Raw genomic sequence first — 12,624 nt, 5'->3', positions numbered from 1 at the left:
CATTCATCCGGAGCTCGGCTTCTCCCAACGGTCGATCATTGGTCTGAGTCCCGAGAATTTTACCGTACTAACTTTGGAGGTTACGACAAAGTTAATAATTGTTGGTAAAATTCTAAAGTAATAAGTAATTTCTTCCTACGACGATTTTTTAACTTCTTCAATTCTTCAATCTAAAGCTACGAAAATTAAGTTCAGGTCGTTATGAGTTCACCGGTACTTCCAGAATATTTTTCTGAGATTCGAGCTATCTTCTATGATTTTTCAAAATTTGGCAATATTAGAAAATCATTCATATTTATTCAGAAAATAGGTGAAGAGATCATACACATTTGTCTCTTCCACCTTTTCCCAAATTTGATCCTAGCCCTCCATTCTAATTACTCTTCTTTTCATTTTAAATTCTGACCAGACTTTTAAATTAGAGCGTTTGGATCGACTCTCACTTTTTAATCTCAACCCTCCATTCTTTTATTTAAAAGGAGAGAAAGTCCAACTTTGGTCAAAAGACCAAAACCCACATATTGAAGCTTCTTCTTCCTTTCGTGTTTCTCACCAAGGAGCAGACGGGTCAACCCGACTGGTCCGGCGAACTCCGGCCACCGCACGACGCCGGGATCTCCAGATACGCTTGTCTCGACGGCGCCATCCTCCCTATGTCGACATGTAGATGATTGGAGCAGAGATTAAGGGATTGGAAATTTGAGTTCTCCATCTCCATTGTTCATCATCTTCCAATTCGATTGGATCATGATTCTCTATAGTTTTTAGGTAAGAAATCACTTACATTTTATCGAAATATTTACTTCCTTGTAACTCAAATCCTTCTCTAATTCTCTAGCTTTTAGTTCAATGGAACTAGAGTCATTTTGAATTCTTTTCTTCTGCATGCTCATATCGGCGATATCTTCCTTGAAATCCTTCCATGTAGCTCATCGAATCGAATAAGAGTTTAATTAGAACGTTAAGGGAAGCATGAAGAGAAGTTGTGGAGGAACTCGACTGCAGGACTGAGGTCAATTCGATTTCATTGAATCACGAATTTAGAGGTAAGCTTCACTGTTCCAAATTCGAAAGTTCATGGCTCTGTGTTTGGAACTTCACTTTTAATTCACTTTAACATTTATATTTAAGGAGAAGAAGGATTTACACTTTGGAACTGAAGCCATGAATTAGATAAAGGCAGCAGCGCCGCTTTACCTCTGTCTTGGCTGTAGAGATCAATTTTCGAATTGATACAGAAGCTTTATAAATCGGTAAGCTTCTAATATTTTCATCCCTTTATCGTGAAGCTAGACTCAAGTTCTAACTTGCTGGCATTTGGTCTCAATTTAGGAAACGGAGAAGGACTAAAAGACTTGAACATCAATTACAAAGAGGAACAAAGAACGTACTGCAGTCATCCATTTTTACCTTCACAAACGTGTAGAAGGTAATTGATTTGATCTCCTTGCATTTCGACCCTGGAGTACAATACTGAATTGTATGTCTTCATCCTAGTCTAAGGAAATGAAGAGGAGGAGCAGGACACTTCCACAAAGTGAATTGAAGGACAGAGAGGATAGGAGCAACTTGTATTGACTTCATTCCTCTCGAAACTTCATTAGGTAAATGCCAATTCCTTTGGATAATTTCCTTGATTTATTTCCAGTTGGAATGAAAGAAATATGGATAGATTATCCAAGTAGATGTCTTAGAAGGTTGTACATGAATTTGTGCAGCCTTGGTTTTGAGTAGAGAAGGAAAAAGGAGGACTCCGACAATGATGTCAACTTTCCGACAAGAATATGTTCTCTTTGACTAAGGCCCTTGAGGTAGATTTTCCCATCATTCTAAGTTATGTTTATGACAAGTTTCTAATTGGGAAATATATCTTGGGTGTCCTTAGTAATTTTAGAGATATCGGTTTATAGCTAATACGACTTAAAAACCTAAGTCGTAAGTTACACTACCTTATATTGTTGACATATTAATTTTGTTAACTATTTGTATGAGTGTGACTAAGGTAATAGATACGAGTACTCGATAGTACTCAAAGAAATATGTCGATAAGTGGGTACCATAGTTAGCTATAATCGATATTTGACCATCACTTTGGTCAAACCGGGAATAAGGAGTCAAACCTCTTATTTCGTCCATGTAGCGACATTTAAATTATTTTTATATTTACAGTCGCTCATTTATCGATTATTCCAAGACTTGGATGCTTGGCGAAGGCTTTAGCTGAGCGGAAGCAGGATTGGGATTGAGCATTGGCTTCACATATTCCAAGTGGGGTGAGCTAACCCCCTTTGTGTATTTCGTGCCCGTTAAAATTCATTGTCTATGTCTCGGTGATGTTTATTGTTGGAAATGCATATATGATTTTAGAAATGCTAAAACCCGAGGATAGGCAGATAGATTGTGAGTGAGTATACCTAAAAGTGTATGAGGCCCGGTAATCCGGTAACCCCTCGGTGTCGAAAACCATAAATATCCGGAGGGGCAATGCCCTGTTTATTATTGGATTCATACCTTACAGTATTATTTAGGGCATTCCATTAAATTGACACTCTCACTCATTTGTTGTTTCAACGAAGGAAGTCGGCCTTGACTTAAGAGGTGACTTTTTCGCCTCATAGTCATTAGAATTGGTCACCACTGACTTGATATTATTGATGGTCATCATGCATGTTTTGCATTGTTTTCCCGTGATTATTAAACTTATCATGTTTCATATTAAATGATTTAAAGAGCATCCTCATATCTAAATGTTTTAAGTTTTCATAAAACTTAGCCATCCTTACTTTTAAACCACATTGGTGGGCTGACCCCACTGGGTGAGCGAGGATGAAGGTCACCCCTACTTTAGATTTCTTACAGGTTTTTGGACTTATTTCGGGGCTTAGGATATAAGAAGTTAGGAGTACATTTCATTTGAAGTCATTATGTTTAGACTAGTCCTTTGTATATTATCCCTTATTGATGTTCGTACATTGTACCTCTTATTTCGAGGTTGTGATTTCATTTTCTGTCACCATTTTTGTTTATCTTGGGTTGCTTGTATTATTTTTAGTTATGGGCTGGTGACACCCACTTCTATTTCCGTTATTTGAAACCTTGTTGTACAGCTCGCGTATATCTTAGTAAAATTATTTTGTGTTGGAAATGTAAAGGTTATTTCATTGTAAACTTGTTAGCTTGTTTCCTTTCGCGAAAAATTTAAGCAGTTTTTCAGTTTTCGAGTGTTCAAGTCAAATTACGTTCGTTTGTTCGTTTGTTAACTTTCTATTTTACCATTTCAATACGGTCATTTTTCCTTCTGGTATGTGACAATTAGCCTTCCACAACTTCAGAAACTCCCGCCCAAAAGAGAAGGTAGATGACTTGGCGAAAACCTAAGAAGCACTAAGGCTACTTCGGCTACATTATTTTTAGAAGTTGTTATAATTTACTCAATTGTCATCATTAGTTATCTCCAATTTCTTACTATCACATGCATATGATATAGTGATATAGTACATCATCACATCATCAGCTCAAATATATGTACACACACTTTATGCACTAATATACTTCATCTTAAATGTTCCGTTCCTTACATTTTACTTATAAAGAAGAGCTTCATGACCTTTAAAACAAGAACAAACGCGATTTTTGTGTTGTATAGTATACCTATACAAAACATGAGGATGGATGTTGTGAAGCTTATAAGCCGAACTTTTTTGTGTTGATAGTTAATGCATGACTTGTTAAAATTCTGGTTTAGTTGCATGAACAGTTTATTTGCAATGTATCTATGGAAACCAAGAACTGCCTCTATACAAATATTCTAGCAGCTTTGAGAAAGAAAAGAAAAGCAGTTGATATATCTATATGCATGTGTTCAGAAATTCAAGACATTTGTTATTAAAGTCTCTGTATATCAAGGAGGAGGAAGAGGAGCTTTCAAAACTTTGGTGATCGACGAAGCAACCTGTGCTTTGCCAACTCTGTTGCGAGTCGTGTTAACTATTCCCGATTGAAATTGTGGGCCGAGTTGGGCATAAATTATACTAGAAGCTGGGTTTATTATGAAGCCCATCGAAAAATTGTGTGACTGATGAACTCGAGCAGTTTAGTATAATTATGGTGCAATGTAATCGTGCTTGTGCTGTCGAAAGCGTGCATGTCAAGGTCTTAATCACGCTTGCAAACCCTATTAGAAATGTGGCTAATTATTGATCAGTTGTCGGTCGAGCAGGTTAACTGAAGAGTGTTAGAGTTAAAGGTCAATATAGATAGATTACAATTTCACACATTATTGTTCAAGATAGGTAGCTCTAATTAACAGCGTAGATAAGTAGGCGTTATGTATTTACTTATGGTCTATATATAGAATTATTGACGCTAGCTACTAAGTCGGTTTAACATAATAACCTAACTTAGAATATGGTTAAGAATTTACTAACCAGTTAACTAGCTAGCTAGATCTTTTTTTAAGGCAGCTAGCTAGATCTCTCTTCTATAAGGTTTCGTTAATTGTTTTATTGGGCTTGAATTTGACTCTTTTGGGTTATAATTGGGTCAACATTAATTGAACTTTTTTGTTTGTTTTTAAAGACATTAATTAAAGACTAAATTATGTGACTGATTTAGGTTTTCGTTCGTTTAATTTTTGACAAAGTAGCTAGAACCCCATCCACATTGCTTCATTTCCATGGCCACCAACTGTGGAATCACTTGGAGTGATCTAAGTACTAAAACAGAGGAACATGGGATATTGATCACTTTAAAAGTTCTTGGTAGCTAGCTAGGGAACTCCCTCTTTAATCTCGTGCATCATCCAATTAATTAAATTAAGCATGAACTTGAAAGTGCTTTGAGTACGAATTAGTTGCCGTAATGACTGCACTTTAATTTTGCTGAAACAAATGCTACGGATCGGATACTTACTTTCCCACCTCTATAGTATTATTGAAAACTGAATATATATATATATATATATATATAACATAAAGAGAAATTGTTGGAGGACCATACCAAAGCCATGCAACCATAAACAAGTTTCTGCATACTAAGCACTTTAACTTAATCGTTAGACGAAAACATATGGTTAAATCATGGACTACAATACTAGAGGCCAGGTTGATCCATCTCCGATCATTATAAATCGGATTATTACAAATGGCCGTAGCAAACTTCGAGAAAACTAAAACCGGAAGAGAGAATCAATGAATATATCGGAGCTTATATTCATCTTTGGTGTAACCTCGTTACGAAATTTGGCACCTATGGGGTAATGTCACATGTTTATATCGACATTGTCACCCTCAATCTCTTGCTTTATATATAACGTACAGCTCCACATCCAAGATTTTTAAAAGAATAAATTGAATAATGCAAGAAAACAAAGAAGATTACTATATATCTGCTCATTTAGTTCAATACTATTCATACATTATATGTGTCACAATCAAACAAATTTTGGATAATATAATGAATTCACTTGTGTGGGACAAAAGGCACATATAGGTGTGTACGTATAATATAAAGTGACACGCTGGATATATTTATACAGAAATTTGAAGAAATCTCAACACAACATTAGTTAGAACTTCTACAAGGAAAAGTCCTTTATTATATATAAGTTAATTAGTTACTAGCTACAAGACTGGAAAGCACGTGATACATGGAGACCGATGAAGATGTCCATCCATGCGTAAACTCTTTCTTAATTGCGGCTAATGAGCAAACCCTAGCTATAGCTTAGCCAGACATAATATATGCAGCCACTATATGAGTAAGCTCGTTGATGACCATACGTTCATACCGAAAAGAGAGGCTTATACGTAGAATCGAATAATAGTAATCGCCGATTGATAATGAATGATCACATAAGTAAGCTCCGAATAATGGCTGCTTGGTCGGAATCCATGTCAGTCGTCGCCAAAAGCTGAGATAAGCGCTCACTTAGGTCGTCGACCTCTCTGTGCAAGTTTTTGATGTAGTTGAGAGTCTCCTGCAGAACATTGGATGCTGACGCCTACAAAATCCCAGTAACATATATACAATTAGCATTTTGACGTAGACCAAAATTATAAGCGAGGCAAATATCAATGCATATGAATGAGCTGGGATCGAGTTGGGGAACAATTGGAGTCCCACAACCCACACCCTCAGCACACCACACCTGCAAGTTGTGGCTACAGATGGAATAAATGAATGCATGAGAGAAGGACTAGCTAGCTGTGGTGCCTGTGCATGTGCGGTGAGTGTGACTTATCTACCCTCTTATAAGGCCAACACAATAAAGACCACACAAAAGGGAATACACATATCTAACTATAACTAATAACTGCTCGACATTACTCTCTTGCAGAGCAGAGAATAATACTTATTAAAACAATATCCATATTATTGGCATTTATATTATTATCGAAGTACATACCTTGTTCGAGCGCCTGTTGCGAATCTCAGGAAGAAGTTGCTGTAACTTGGATACGAGATCAGCGATCTGGTCGTCGCTGATGTTGCTACTCCTGGAACCGCCAGACTGCCTCGAACGCGATGATCTTCTGCTAGACATTGTTGGAAAGACTTGCTCTCGTAGTTTCAGTTACTTATTTGTCAGAGGGAAGAAGAAGGAGCAGTAGTAGTTCAATTAATATATAGACTTGGGAATGAAGGAACTGGATATATGGCCTGAGGAAAACAGAAGACCTGAGGCGAGCAGCAAGAGCAAGAGTGGTAGTTTAGTTGTCAGAGCAGATCGAAGCAGAGCATATATATAAGATAAGGGAATGAGGGAGTTAAAAGGATGGAGGAAATGGTTGAGAGAGGAGACAGCTACTTATGGAGAAAGGGAATTAGATAAGGGTAGAGAGAGAGATGGAAGTAATTATGTTGTGGGATATGAGAGGAAGAGGGAGACAAGTGCATGGGAGAAAGCAGTGGGCTAAGGCTTGTTATTATATAGGGTTTTGGTGATCGAGAAGATTGAGAGGGAGGGGGATAAAACTCAATTTAAAAATATTTGAAATAAAATGAATATGAGAAAGAAAATAGGGGAATTGAGGGAATGGGAGATACGCCATACTGTCTTTTTTGGGTGTGTTCCCAAACTGGGGTTAGGGTTCAAGTGGGTTAAGGCTAATGTGCTTGTTTCTCACCCAACGTTCGGGGCCTCTTTGTGTCAGTCCCAGCGCGCAAGCCCATGTTATCTTTTTTTTTTCACTCCAGTTCTTCAAATTTGAACAATAATACATCATATAAAATTAAGCATATGGACCCTAATTGTATAATGTCTGTTCGAATGGAAAGTATAATGTCAGAGGAATGATATGATCAGGATGATATGATATAGTATTTCAGTGGGTGTACGTTTCATTCCTATGATATAGCATGCACATTTCTTGTTGATTTCAATCTCATCCATATATAATTATATATATTAACTTGCAATTCAAACAACAATAGTGTTCTACCTGTACAAGCGTATATAATATAATACACATTGTACACTCGATCTCTTGTATGATTTGTTTTAACGCTGAAGGTTGATGCGCATGGAGTAAGAGGCGTGAAGCTCATCTGCGTTCATTTGGGTGAGAACTATAAGGTGTAAGATCCAAGTTGGATACTAGCGATGAATTGGTTAACTTCGACATTGTTGAATGTTGACCAATCTGATCGTTCAATGCAATCCCATTCCCATTTCCATTCCCCCACATGTTTTCTCTCTAAATCGGCTCACAGCACGGCACGTGCGCCTCTCCTCGTCTCAAACTGCACCGGATTCCCAGCATCATACTGCTGATTAATACTGTCTTGATTACCCGTAATTGTGCTTCGCAGAGCTTCTTTTCAATTTCACACTTGATATAGTTTCACCTAAAAGTAAAAAAGAAGATTAAGGTAATTAACTGGTTGGGCATGCGTTTGGTTCTACTCTTTGATTGCATGGCGCACATGGTTAAGTTAATCCATGAACAATATAACGCACTGTAGATGGATTAGGGATTAATTGTATTTCAGCTAATGGGGAAGTATTGCATTATTTTCAGGCGTGCTTTCTGTTCCCTGTTTTGTCAAAGTTCATTTGTCGATGTATGTGACCGGTATTAAGCTCTAGGGCTTGGGATTATGACTACTGCATGTAAATCCTATTGCCCTTTTTTACTACACCTTGTCTTTGACATGAAGGAATCCAACGTAACTAACATAGCAACAGTATATCACTCAAAAACCAAGCACGCCTCATATGTCATAGCAACATATATATGACATATGAGTCCTAAACCAAGGCCAAGTTAGTTATAGCTAGTTCAATGACTTCCTTTATGATCGAACGCATGAGTGGCATGACTTTGCAACGAAGAACGAACATGTTACTAACTTAATCACTATGCATGCACCTAGCTAGCTAGCACAGTTAAGTTTCGGTTTTAGTTAATTTCACGTTTATTGTGGCCAAACACACCACGACGAACCAAAATTACATTTGGGTTTATTCATCACTCCACATGGCGATTGACGAAAACATATATGAGAATATATTAGGACTGATATTAGCTAGTCGGATTGAAAGTTAGCTCCATCTTACTACTATTGAAACCATTCTCGTTTCACTTTTTCTAAACAATATTTGCATGACGGACGAACTGGTAGAAATTAATATAATCTTGGACCTTCCAGCGAAAATTTCGACACGTACATGCATGTGTAATCTCATACTATTCTGCTTGGAATAACTATTTTTATATAATTACGTTTGTAAGTAAGGTCTAAGATTCTTCTTAAGGTCCTAGACTCCTAGTTTATCCCTAAACTCAATAGATTTCTCAAGTCAGTCAAAGTTACGTTGTAGAATAATTTTGACGAAAACAGTGAACCAATTTTATGCCAGTGTTTGATGATGAAGTTTTCACCCTAATAACGCATGCATGACGTATATCATATAGATGTACGGGAACTTATAGTAGGGGTAAAAAAATTATTTTTATTTGTGCGCAAATATATATATATATATATTTTACTATGTTATCTTTAAATTAGGTATGTCAGAAATTTTCATCAGAAATAAGTTCTTTTAAATTAATATCTACACACTTATATTTTGATATATTATTATGTATAAGATGAGATCATATTTTATCTGATGTTCATTTATAAATTTTTTTATCTCACAATTATAAATTTAAATGAAAAAAGTAAATTTATTTAATGAATAAGTCATGAATCTAAAACTAAACTAGTAAACATTAAAATAGAAGAGTCAAACATAATAAAAAAGAGTATAAGATTTTGGACCTGAACAATTTGATCCAATAATATAGAAGGTCCATTACACTATAAAATAAGTGGGGAAGTTAGAGTATTTGATTTTTTGGTCAATTATAAAAAAAATTAGGCTTTTGGGTTGAGCAAATGTAGGAAAAAGAAAAATATAAAATAAAAAGTGGCATAATAAAATCTGCGGGCGCCTTGCCCCTGGATCCGCATTTGACGTCATGTACATTGTAAGAAACTGTATGCGGCAAGATAATTGTGACTTGATTAAGATTATCAAAGCATTTAAATGTTGTTGTTATATGCATGAAACCATATTGACCCGTAGGAGGGGAGGGGCACTGAATATAGACCAGAACATGTTCTTATCTATCGATCGGTCAAGAAACAAAAACAAAAGGAAAAAGCCGGCGCGGAGAGAGCTGCAGAAGAAGACTAGCGCAAATTGTTAGAAGTTTCCAGCAAAAATTTATTGATGGGATGGAGACAGAACGATAACGCCAAAGCCGATCACGTTGCACCTTTTCCTTTACTATAGTATTTTTTTTCTGTTCTTATGGAAATTCTTTGACGTAAGTGAGTGTACGTATAATCATATATGAACGAACCATTAATAAACCTAATAACACTGTGCATGGGATTTGGGGTGAACTGAATCATTAGTTGATACAAAGTTAACGGTAGACTAATTGATGTGCTTCACACTACCCGCCGACGCCGGCAGCGGCTAAATTTACGTGTCTTCTCTGGCAGTAACAATCAGTCATTAATAGATCTTCTTCCTCTGCTTCTTCTAGTTTATTTTTCCTGGCACAATTGATGAATCAACAAGTTATTTGGGCATGAACGAAACAACCAAATTAAAATTCTGATCGACTCTCAACAGGACTGGACCTGAGATTTGAAGACTTGAGATAAGTTACAAGAATAGTACCCTCTAATTTGGTCATATGAGAAAAATGAAAAATCCGTTCGATTAACCCACTATGCTCGAAACCTACTTTTATATCCCTATAAGCTAACCTAATATTAATTTAATTATTACTAATAATATGAGATTTAGTTACACAACAGCAACTCATAGTGAAGTATGTCCAATCAAGAAAATCAATTTCTAAGAGTTTTATTCTTGTTTACCCTAAACCATCATGTATGTGTTTTCTTACATTCTAAAACTTATACATATTACCTGAAATTTGAGGAATATAGAGAATTTTTTATACATATGCTTAAAGCTTATGCATGATTACACCCATATATATGTATGTATGAGTTTAGAATGCCTTGGTGCCCCCATATACCTTGGTGCCTGAGGCTGTTGCCTCTTTAGTCTCACATCACTGACATCAGGTTCGGGCCTGACTCTCAATTATGTCTAGAAGAATTATTCATTCGAGGGCACCATGCATGCAACATTGGCTGTTAGGCAGATTGTATCAGGGACCCAAACTCAAAGCAATGCGATGAATTGTTGTCATTTTATGCCTCTCTTGATATACAAGGGCTTGCAATTTGGTAGTAATAATAGACACTACAACTAACACCTAATATTGTTGGATTGAGCCGTCGGACTAAGTTTGAGTCATAACTCATGATTTCTTATTAACACTTTGTTGATCGTCAGAAATCAAGAATTGTATTGCCTCCCCGGACTCTGATCGATCCTGTGGGCTGCTCAAAGCTCAAAAACAATAGTTTTGAACTTCTGATTTCATTTTCCAGGCGTACGAGTAAATCATCTTTATCACTGAAACCAAACCCTACCAACGATTCCATGACCTCAATTCGATCTTTTTTCCTTTTACAATTGTTCAGTCAATTTTAGGTTGAATAAGATGAATACAGATTGATACAAGACAGAACAAATAGATCTCACAACGTCGTTTCTGCATGTGACAGGTCGAGTGAATTCCCCAGAATCGAGCCAACAAGGGCACCAAAGATGTCAAAGCAAGAAGCAGATAGAGCGGCAAAACAAAAAGACACAAATATTACAGATGGGGTACGTTAAAGATCGACCCCCATTGTTCCATATAAGGCTCGTATCTCTCCTTGTGTAGGCGATTGTTAGCCACGTGGGTATGTTCGAGCTTCGATCGACCTCCTTCTTCACTTGAAGACTATCTCAAGTATGTGAAACATCATAAGACCCTAAAGTTAGCCTACCTCAGTCCACTGATGTAACTAATCACCATTAATTTCGAACATGCTAATGGTAAGTGTTTGCATTATGCATGAGCCACCTAGCCTTGTTACTGAAACTATCATTGATGATATTTTAAGAGTTACTAAGAATATGAGCTTTAAGATCAGCTATATTGGCTTGTTTCTGTTTTTTTTTTCTTAGGCCTTTGGTCTCGTTTGTACCAAAATAAAAATAAAGATCTAGAGTGTTTGCAAATTGACCATGCATGTGGAATCATTGAGTTTCTCTACCCTTTGTGCTAAGATTTAGAAGGTTAAAGGCATTTTAGTGGCTTGCACCCTAATTAGTTTTATTTGTTTAGACAATTTATCGAACACTATGTTCTTCTTATTTAATTTTATCGAGAAAATTACATCAAACATAAAATTGAGCGATGCCAAATGATTTCACTTCTCTTATATTCATACAATGACACCTCGGATCAGCCAATGAAGTTCGGAGATAAGATTTCATTAAGATATCGTAAATGATCTTATGGGTTCATCGATGCCATGAAGCACATGTAATGTTTTTAATGAATTGAAATTTTGGAAACACATGCATGGGGGAGAGATGAGCACTGGCATTGGCCATTGTAGTATTGTGTGGTTTCAGATAATCATTATTATGATGCTGCATAATGTTATGAACACAAACAAGAGGTAGGTCACCATCTACTTCGTTAAACAATATCTCCTTACTCTACCAGATTCAGACATGTGACTGTGATCCCCCCCTCACGTTCATGTTGGTGTAGGCCATCTTCTCTAACGTTTTCGAAATGGTAAAGTAGGTTTTAACTTTCAACCGGATTCTGGTTTTCCTGCATAAATTTACACCATACACACATGATCAGGACCCGAAGCTTTGTCTCTCAGGCCAATGACAGGTTTTAACCAAATTATTAACTGTCAAATTCGTCATCTGATTTCAACTGTTCTTCGGCTTTCGGCTTTATGAACTTATGGCGCAGGAGGAACTAGGAAGAACACTTCATGATTCTAATGATCAGTGATTTCATTACAACCTCTAGATTTGAAGAGCTTCCTCGTTGTTGGGGTTCGTAATATTTCAAATTAGCAATGTGGACCTGCCAAGTGGCCAAGGTTATCAAATCACTGTACAGTAAAGAATTATTGTGAATAGACATGTCTCCAGGGAAACAAAGTTTCTGCCAACTTTGTTGACAAACT

General features: G+C 36.7%; 1 protein-coding gene and 2 long non-coding RNA genes across 3 annotated transcripts; 2 read left to right on the top strand and 1 right to left on the bottom strand.

Annotated features, from left to right (window-relative positions):
* The first annotated feature begins 558 nt into the window (after positions 1–558).
* LOC126792788 (uncharacterized) lies at positions 559–1,241 on the top strand. Its single transcript, XR_007671949.1, has 3 exons — positions 559–768; positions 929–1,046; positions 1,132–1,241. It is a non-coding gene; the product is annotated as an uncharacterized LOC126792788 (long non-coding RNA).
* A 90-nt stretch (positions 1,242–1,331) lies between these two features.
* Positions 1,332–2,125, top strand: LOC126792789 (uncharacterized). Its single transcript, XR_007671950.1, has 3 exons — positions 1,332–1,429; positions 1,498–1,604; positions 1,719–2,125. It is a non-coding gene; the product is annotated as an uncharacterized LOC126792789 (long non-coding RNA).
* A 3,319-nt stretch (positions 2,126–5,444) lies between these two features.
* LOC126792785 (transcription factor PRE6) lies at positions 5,445–6,861 on the bottom strand. Its single transcript, XM_050519263.1, has 2 exons — positions 6,407–6,861; positions 5,445–6,001 (listed from the first exon to the last, which is right to left on the bottom strand). The coding sequence occupies exons 1-2, from the start codon at positions 6,542–6,544 to the stop codon at positions 5,849–5,851; spliced, it is 291 nt and encodes a 96-aa protein (XP_050375220.1). The 5' UTR covers positions 6,545–6,861; the 3' UTR covers positions 5,445–5,848.
* Between the last annotated feature and the right edge of the window lie 5,763 nt (positions 6,862–12,624).

Source organism: Argentina anserina, chromosome 4 (assembly GCF_933775445.1).
Source record: "Argentina anserina chromosome 4, drPotAnse1.1, whole genome shotgun sequence".
Lineage (NCBI taxonomy): Eukaryota > Viridiplantae > Streptophyta > Magnoliopsida > Rosales > Rosaceae > Argentina > Argentina anserina.
This window is presented reverse-complemented; position numbering and strand designations above follow the sequence as displayed.

Bases quoted from the DNA above. Each gene is read 5' to 3' on its own strand.
- LOC126792785 (XM_050519263.1), bottom strand. From the start codon at position 6,544: ATGTCTAGCAGAAGATCATCGCGTTCGAGGCAGTCTGGCGGTTCCAGG. The intron at 6,002-6,406 runs GTATGTACTTCG...GGGATTTTGTAG, and splicing joins GCAACAGGCGCTCGAACAAG to GCGTCAGCATCCAATGTTCT.